Here is a 9,364-nt window from a genome sequence, read left to right as displayed (position 1 = left end):
GGTACAACCTACCATGGCGAGCGAAGCCTATGTTTCCACTTAGATACAAAACTCTTGCTAGCAGCAAGAGGATCAGAAAAGAAAAAAAAGGTTCTGAACGTACCACTGTGTCATACTCAACTAGACCCTACCTGCAGCAAAGCCAAGTCTTTGCATGCACAATGATTTCTCAGCTAAGTACTTCTTTCAGTTTTAACTGTTCCTTTCCTAAAATGCACATTAGGTAGCATATGGATTCCTGCCACATCTAACATGACTGATTTTATAAACAAAAGAAATGCAAATAATATAGAACTCGTTTTGTACTCTCCACCATGCACAGAAAGTGTCTCATTATTTCCCAGCTCCTCAGACACCTAGCTAGGAACTTCCGAGGTTATGAACATCCCTATCCACACCTTGCCTGGGGCAGCATTTACAGAGCTCTGTTGTTTGCTAGAACTAGAAATTAGCAAATACTCATGGGGCCTCTTAATACAACCTCTAGTTCTTTCAGACAAGTCTGAAAATGAAAACGGTATCTGCTGTACTTGCTAAGGAGAAAAAAAAACCAAACCAACAAACTAAAAGATCACCAGTAAAGCTGCCTGAGCACCAATTGCTGAGCTGTGCAAATCACAGCCAGCCTCTAGCAGGGCTCTCATTTTGTAACTGACATTTACTCGCCCAGTGTACAATTACAGCAGAGTAACAGCAGAGTGCAGGAGTTGCTGGCAGATAAATATAGCTTTTCAAGACCACTTGCTGCCCTCACAGATGAGGTCACATACATTTAATGTCTATTTTAAACTCAGACACTTTTTAAGCATCCAGTGGCAAGGGTCATCATTATTTTTTCCACATTAGCAGACATTTAAAAGAACCAGAAAAACATAATAGGATGAATATTTTTAGCACCTCAAAGCTGTTTCTCATTGATATTGCAGCCTAAACTTGGTGGACTTCAGTCTCCTTATTTCAGCTACCCTGGAAATAATTAATAGCTGTTAACAGTCAAGAATGAAGACAAATTTTTGTTTTCCTCAAATAATGTTACTTCCTTATTGCACATAAAAATGCAGACTTTATTTTAGATAAGAGAGTATAAAACCAGGCACTAATTACTCAGAACAAGTATAAGATTAGTATTATCATCAAATGAAAAAATAAAAAATAAAAAGGAAAGAAGCACATACTTTATCAGGTGGCAAAATGAAATCATGAACCCCACCTCTTTATGCTTCTGACATCAAAACCATAAGGATGTTTAATTAGGAATCCATCAGACCCATTTAACAGATTAAGTTTTTCCTCGGTGAAGCAGTTCCAGCATGTGATGGAACTACATTACATGTTATAGAAAATAAGACGATATTTAGGGAAACTAGCCTTTATAAAACACAATTATGTTACAACTGTCAGCTGTATTACTGAACAGCCCTAATTTTTATTGCATCTCAATGTTTGCACGCCAATATATTTTGTTAGACCATACGTGATGAATACTCTGCAAAGGATTTTGCATACTTACAGTTAATCCATCCCTAAACTATCACTATAAATGTTTCTTAAAAGCCATCAGCAGAAGTATGATACCAGAAATAAGTACTTATGTGATTCACTGACTTTAACAAATCAAACTCTGCAAAGTATAAATGTATGCCAGCTTTTTGAGAAGGACAAAACTACCAATTGCCTAGAAGCTGCCAAAAAAGATTCCTGGTTCAGCATGAGTGCTAAGAAACAGCCCTCTAACTAGAACATTTAATGTAAGAGGGAATGCACACAATTATAAAGCCATTCTTCCTGCTCGTTCAGTGGCATCACGTGCTGAGAAACCTGTATAGAATAGAGAAAACAGAGGTGAAATACTTGTTTACTGGAGAACTGCACGTATGTTACCTCAAGTGCTATGTAAGCAAAATGAACTGTTCCAGTACATATATCACTAACACTATATTATGAACATCCATCATCCATAATGACAGCTGGTATTCAAAACTTGTGATTTAATTTAATTGCATGACAGCAAAATATGCGTAAGGGGCACTAAGCCTACAGTTTATACTGAATGAAGCTGAAATTAAAATTAATAAAACACCTTACAGAATCAGGCTATAGTTACCTCAAGTGTCAGTAGCAATATTAGAACAGGCCCCAACCCGGCCTCTGTCATAGGACTCTACCTGTTTACAACAGGTTTGTATGTATCTACACTGGAAAACTGTGAAATATAAAACAGTTCAGATGCCTCTTCTTTTAAAGAGAGACCATACTTTTAGAATAATAAAAACTGGATTTTCTTCACAAATGAACGAAGAAGAGTATCAACTGCATTTGTAACGCATTTTCAATCTCATTCTGTCTCTTAGAACCCTCATAGAAATTTCACTAAAGCCCAGCTCCAGAATGGGGACTGGGGATCGGCAGATCAAATTGTCTTGTGGCTAAACATGATCGGTTAAGTCAAGTTTAACCAAAGTTAGCCATCTGCAAATGACACTGTACATAAGGAGTGCAGTACGCATATATTTTTGTTTCTGACTAGTGCATACTTGGTCTGTTTCTCACAGACATCAATATATCTGATTAAAATTCGCCAAGTAAAAAAAAGAAAATACAGCCTTAAAAAAAGAATATAAGAATAAAAGAAAAAGAATAAACGGTACATGTATTGGATGGCCCACTGAAATAGGCACACCTATCAAAAATTGAACAGCTATGGATTTTTATAGCAATCTGCACAGAAAAACATGGATACATCAAGTACATGTTCAGTTTTGAAATATCAAGAACTGTTTCTGATCTGTACTGGTGATTAAGATGCCACTATCCACACACTCATTATCACAATAAAAGACCTGCAAAAGGGAACTGCAAAGATGTCACGTTTTTTTCTTCTTGCTTAGATTTTAAGTTGGCTAAACAATAAAAATCTTACCATCATGGATTTTGGTGCCACTTCTACAGCAAAAACAGGCAGTCCCCTACTACTTAGGCAGTTCTTACTCTGCTCATTGTTGACATGAATAATCACTTTGTTTTCAGACTGCAAGTGAAAAAACATGAAGGAACGCATTAGTCCTAATGGTTAAGTGGCTGTTCTTTATGTAACAACTACACATTCCTCTTACTTCCTCTAACTTTGCTATTGTACAGGATGGAAATGCTTTAAGGATGCTGATGTCTATTCTCTTTGAAGAGTAACAATTTCAAGCGTATCTTAGCATCATCACAGTCTGGACAATGAGCCTGGACTCACTGTCAATAGTCATTTAAGATTCACTGAAAAACTTAAGCACTTGTGAAGATACAACATGGGAGCACCACTGAGTGAGAAAACTTTGTGCCACGCATCGTTGCTGATGGTGGTTTACAGTTTCCAAAGGTGACTGGATAAATTCATACTAGAAAAAAAGACGAAGGGATTTTAAGTACAAAGAAAGTATTTCTGACTCAAGTAGTCCTTGAACTGCACATCACTAGAGGCTAGGACCGCAATCTAGAGAAGCGTCACTGGATGCTTGCCCAGTTTTTGTACTTGCAACATCTCCTACAGGTCATTTATGGAAACATAAAAGGATCTTCATCTGACATTGAATGGCCATTCTGATTTTCAGGGTTCCCATCCCACCAGCAAAAGGCCATTCCCTCAGGAGCTCATACTACATGTTCATAAATTCTCACCAACTACATAGAGATTCAGCTCCTAACAACTGAAGTTAAATGCCCAATGTAAGCAGTAGGAGCATCCTTCATATTTAGTCTCCTGTTGTAATAAATGACCAGGAATCCTCACTAGTTCCTTACTGCCACAAATCAAAGACAACACCTTACAAAGGTGTTTGGAAGAGACACTCATCAAGATGTGACCCATCCCAATCTGCTGCACATGGTTTGTTTCAAACATTCTCTTGAATAAAACCAGCTAGGCTTTATAGAGATTTTTTAAAATATTTGAGAAATTTCATATAAGTACAATCACTTAAAGAACAGACATTCCTGCTGTGCAAATGCTTCCAAGAAGGATCCAAGATATATATATATGTAAAAAAAAATATCCAAGATATGTGGGTAATGGAAAACTCATTAACCGCCAGTTTATTCCAGGCAATACTCAAGACACAAGACCTAAGGACATGCTATATACCCTGCTTTTCAGCTGTCTCTAGATAAATTGCAATTTGATAGAGACATTGGAAAATGTCTGATTCTTAGACAATGTTATCCAGCATTCTCTCTGTATTGAGAATTGGAATAGAAACACAGTCACTTCACACAATCAACCTTAGGCAGCAAAGAGGCTACCATTAAGGCTGGTAAGGACTGATCAAAAAAAGTTATCTCTAGTGCTCACAGTACAAAGGGTTTGTGGATAGCTGAGTGTAAATATAACAATTCTTGAAATACGGTGGTGTTGCAGAAATTAAACACAATTTAGCATTGAGCTGCTTATGACTTTGATCTGTCTGCTCTGGCATCACTTTGGTGAAGTCCTCGTTTCTACATGGCAGTGAGATAAAGGCAAACAAAAGAACTGTCTGTGCCAAAAAGTATCTTCCTATAATATGAACAAGGTCACAGAGATTCATCTAGCACGGAGGGTATATTAGAGTAAGCTTGTGCTTTGGATGATAGGAAATGCTTCATTAACTATTTATTTTGGCACACAAATAGGCAAAGAATAGATTTGGTGCTGCTTACTCTCTCAGAAATTTGATGTTCTGTATGCAAGGTCGTTTAATCTCTCCAGCTCACACCCTAACTAGGGAGGGTTAAAAGACACCTTTCTTTACCCACTGATTAAATACATACACAAGACTAAAAAGAGAATCTCTCAGGAGCTACCATATTTCCTTAATTTAATTAGAGAAAAAACAGAAACAATTATTTCCATTGAAATCATCAGTACAATAACTGAAGGTATAACCAGACTGCTTGCATTGTGGGAATCTTAGAAGACAGATGCATAAAATTGACTTTTATTAAATTCTTTTCTAGAATAGAATCACAGAATCGTTTAGATTGGAAAAGACCTTTGAGATCATCAAGTCCAACCATTAACCCAGCACTGCCAAGCCCACCACTAACCCATGTCCCTAAGCACCACATCTATGGATCTTTTAAATACCTCCAGGGATGGGGACTCCACCCCTTCCCTGGGCAGCCTGTTCCAGGGCTTGACAATCCCTTCCATTAAGACATTTTTCCTAATATCCAACCTAAACCTCCCCCAGCACAACCTGAGGCCATTGCCTCTCATCCCATCGCTTGTTACCTAGAAGAGACCCACCTCACCTCTCTACAACCTCTTTTCAGGCAGCTGTAGAGAGCGAGAAGGTCTCCCCTGAGCCTCCTGTTCTCCAGGCTAAACACCCCCAGTTCCCTCAGCTGCTCCTCATAACACTTGTGCTCTAGACCCTACGTGTCCCTACAGCCAGTGATCCAGCCTGCCTAGAACCCTGTGTAGAGCCTTCCTACCCTCTAGCAGTTCAACAGTCCCACCCAACTTGGTGTTGTCTGCAAATGAAGCCCAAATGGTATAAATGGCAGCGGTCAGTGATTTTAATCAGACAGCATCCAGCTGCCTCAGTACAGAGCTCATCTCCTTCTCTGACATATCCCCAAACATATAAATAACTCCAGTATATCTACCCTAAAGGGCGAAGTGCAGATCTAAACCTGTAGTTCCAAGGAGCCTCAGCATTCACTCCTAATATTAGTCCATCAACCCACCCCCTTTCACATGTTTGTAGATTTAAAAATACACTTCTTGCTATGATCTTTTAAAATGTAAAGCATCTAAAGTTTAGCATCTTACTGCACTGTATTTATCTACTCACAGTTCCTGACAGAAATGAAACTGAGAATAAAAAGCACATTCATTACAATCTATGCAAAAAGATTTAAAGCTTCTCACCATCCACTTTTGCTTGGATTTACAATTCTTAGCTTGGATCAGTAAGAAAGTAAACCTGTCAGACTAGCCAGTTAAGAGTTCATCCATAATACACTTCTAAAACACAACCAATGCAAATCATTGTTCTTCTACTTTCTTACGCACAATGAAAACACTAAATCATGTAAATGCTGTAGTTTTTCTGTAATTCTATTCCCTATTCCTAGTATTTGTTTTCTGGTATTATGAACATACTATGTCTCAAATAATTATCAACATACTGTCAAATTGGAATGTGAACACAAGCAAATATTCAGATTCTAAATAATACTTAAAACTGTTTGCCTCATTATAATAAGCTGTCCCTTCCAAGAACACTGATCCAGACTCTTTTAAAGTCTGAGTCATATGTCAAAAAGAGCTTTGCATCAGGCACTAATTTTTTTTTTAATGAAATAGTTAACAAAAGTTGATATCAAGAATGAGAAAATGTAGTTCTCAAAAATGATGTAAGGACGGAAGAAGAACAATAATGCACATTAACACAAAGTACCTTACAGAAGTCTAATGCCGTACCTTATTTTCAATAACAGAAGTGATTCTCCTGCCCGCTTTGTAGGTATAGACGATTATGTTTTCACAGCCATCCATTACTTTGGCCTCTCCTTTATTAACAACAGACTTGCAGATAGCCCTGTTGAGTTGTGAGCTCCCTGCCTCTAGATATATGGCTTTAATTTTGGGTTTGCATTTTTCTGCATAGATGTCAATGACAAAGGGACATGCCTGTAATGGAGAAAATTAGTTTCATCATGACTTTATCTGTAGTTTTCCCCCTCAGATTTTCATCCACAGCTCCTAAGTATTTTCATATATGCTCTGACACAGAATTACCCAAATACGAGTATGTCCCTGAACATTAAATACTTAAAACCCGAGAGCTGTGGCAATCTTTTAAACCAAGTGAACACTCAGGACAAATGAATGTTTTTCATGCCAATCACATCACACTCAAGATGCAGTTTGGTGCATTCAGCTCCAACATAGCAAATCCTTTCGTGGATAGCAAAACGTACAAGGAATTAAAAACAAAAATAAAGGAATTAAGGAGAAGTATGAATGTATTTCAGTGTCTGAAATAAACCTGCCTCCTTTACCTGTCACACTCTTGCCACAGATTTAAACTATGCGCAATGCTGCATTAAGCACTCTGCTTTTACAATATCTTGGCTAAGATTAGTACCTGTAAGAAACAAAAACTCCTAGTTGTTAGGCTCAGTAATAGCACCTCGGTTTCTTTCAAATGGCTATTGGAATCTACTAGGATTTCTCAGATTCTGTCTTTAATTTGTTAGGGGCTCAATGCTCCCGAAATATTAATCTCTTAAACCACGTAAAATTGAGGAATTAAAGGGTTAAGATATAGGCATATGTTAAGTAGATGTACATTTTTAGATTAATAAAATCAGAGAGTTTCGGAGAGCTACGTTGTCCTTTGGAAAGCAAAGACTATAGCCATAAACCACAGCTAGTATAAGGCACAAAATACCTTTCTGAAATCTCTTTAACTTGAGAAAAACCTCCCCAAATCTTTTCTTAGAGAATAGCTCCCTCTTACGTCTGAAATGCAGAAAGACAGTTTTATAGCTCCTCTACTAACCATACTCGCAGGAAAAGGAGAAAGTGTTCACCATCAAGAAATCATTCACCATGACCTCAAGATTTTCACTGCAAGACAACTGATGTTCTCTCAGCCATACTGAGTACTTTTGGGTCTGCCTATATTTGTTCCACACACGGATATATATTATATGGTGACTATGCTAACCCTGGTTTAACCAATCATCAGATGATGATTTTAAAAAATCAGCTTTCCTTGGAAATGAAACTTAAATGATTATCTGCATATTTAATGTATCCTTTAATTTTTCATAATTTTTTTCTCGTCATTAAAGAGATCCTCGTTCTTTAGTAAGAGCTATTCACATCAACACTGCTACTGTTTCTGAATAAATAAATAAATAAATAACTCTATAAGCAAGCATAAACATAAGAGAAATAATCCCTGGTCCTGTAAAATAAACAGTGTGCCACCTGAAGCCCCTTCATTAAACCTGTACGTTGAACACCTTCAGACACTGTAGCGAAAGGCAACAGTAACAGAAATAGCCATGTCTGAGAATTACGAATTCTGAATCACGTGGGGGGAAAAAAGTTACCTATCCTTACCCACTTATGTTGTGGCCTCGGCCAGGAAAGTGATTTTTTTAAGCAGAGCAAGTCACACATTTTGTAGGTTTGCTGACAGGTCACAGTTTACCATCACTGTCTTCTTATCACTTCCTACCAGCTAGGTGCACGAATTCTTTCCACAGGTATAACCCAAGATTCCTTCCTGTACAACCCCACAAAACACTGGCTTTCTCTAAAACAGAAGGCAAATTTCCTCCTTCAACAACGCCAGTGTTATCCTAAGAAAGCATACCTAAGGATACCATAATGACCAAAAGTCATAGTGTAAACCCTGTATTAACAGTTGTTGGACTGGATCACTGACCTACTCAAATCAATTTATGACAGAAACAGTACTGCAGTTAAACATGTGTGGAAAGCTGTATGTGAAGCAGTTATTTTTGCTATATGGCTATCATACCTCTGTCATTTCTAATGCTTTGTTGTAGCCCAGAGACAATAAAGTCACCCAAAGGTCACTAGGATCCCCTTCACGGTCATTGGCTTCCATTAGATTCAAATCCATAAATCCTTGTCTTGTTAGTTCATTCTTCTTCATATCAAAATTATCTATTTAAAAAGAAATATAAGGTAGCACTTAAACATCTGTTCTCTCTGCAAACACCCTTCATCCTTCCAGAGCCAAACTCCCACTTATGTTAACAGGGTTTAAAAGATGGAGCCATTCGTGCCATCTCAGGCTCTCCCATATTATTTGGGAAAGATGTCCCTGACCAGATACATGCTCTTTGCAGAGCTTCCCTGTGGATTTTAGATAATGACTAGAAACAGCTGGCCCCTTGTATAACCCAAAAGAGGGTGAGATTTCAAAACAGAAAGAGTTTATATTTATTTTTTTTTTCTTTTTGCTAGCAGTGTTTGTTGTGGTTGAGATTTGCAGAATGGGGTATATTAGGAACGGGAAATGGAAGCCTGCTGGAGCCAGCACCCTTAGCGCTTGAGGTCCTTGATACAGAAATGATTTACTTAGTTCCTAAAAAGCAATAAAATGCCAGTAATCCTAACACCCCTCTCTAGATAGAATATCACAGATAGACCACTCTAATGTCAGCAAACACATAATTGAAATGTCCTTGTGTCAGAGATTTTTTAAAATGGTTTTCTCATCTTCATAACAATGCTAAATCTTTACTATATATTATTAAAAAGGGATTACCAATTTAATAAATCTATCTAAGGGTACAGATGCTATAATAAATGGCTTGAACTTTGGTGTCAAGATTTATGATATTC

General features: G+C 37.6%; 1 protein-coding gene across 8 annotated transcripts in view; it reads right to left on the bottom strand.

Moving 5' to 3' along the window:
• Positions 1 to 1,032: 1,032 nt before the first annotated feature.
• Positions 1,033 to 9,364, bottom strand: part of EFCAB7 (EF-hand calcium binding domain 7) — a 32,233-nt gene continuing 23,901 nt past the window's right edge. For all 8 annotated transcript variants that reach the window (XM_055815723.1, XM_055815725.1, XM_027792634.2 and 5 more), the window contains 4 exons: positions 8,532 to 8,680; positions 6,455 to 6,664; positions 2,921 to 3,028; positions 1,033 to 1,818 (listed from right to left, as the gene is read on the bottom strand). In XM_055815723.1, the coding sequence (XP_055671698.1) occupies positions 1,744 to 1,818; positions 2,921 to 3,028; positions 6,455 to 6,664; positions 8,532 to 8,680 (542 nt within the window). In that variant the 3' untranslated portion in view covers positions 1,033 to 1,743. The remainder of the gene's footprint in view (positions 1,819 to 2,920; positions 3,029 to 6,454; positions 6,665 to 8,531; positions 8,681 to 9,364) is intronic.

Source organism: Falco peregrinus, chromosome 10 (genome assembly GCF_023634155.1).
Source record: "Falco peregrinus isolate bFalPer1 chromosome 10, bFalPer1.pri, whole genome shotgun sequence".
Lineage (NCBI taxonomy): Eukaryota > Metazoa > Chordata > Aves > Falconiformes > Falconidae > Falco > Falco peregrinus.
This window is presented reverse-complemented; position numbering and strand designations above follow the sequence as displayed.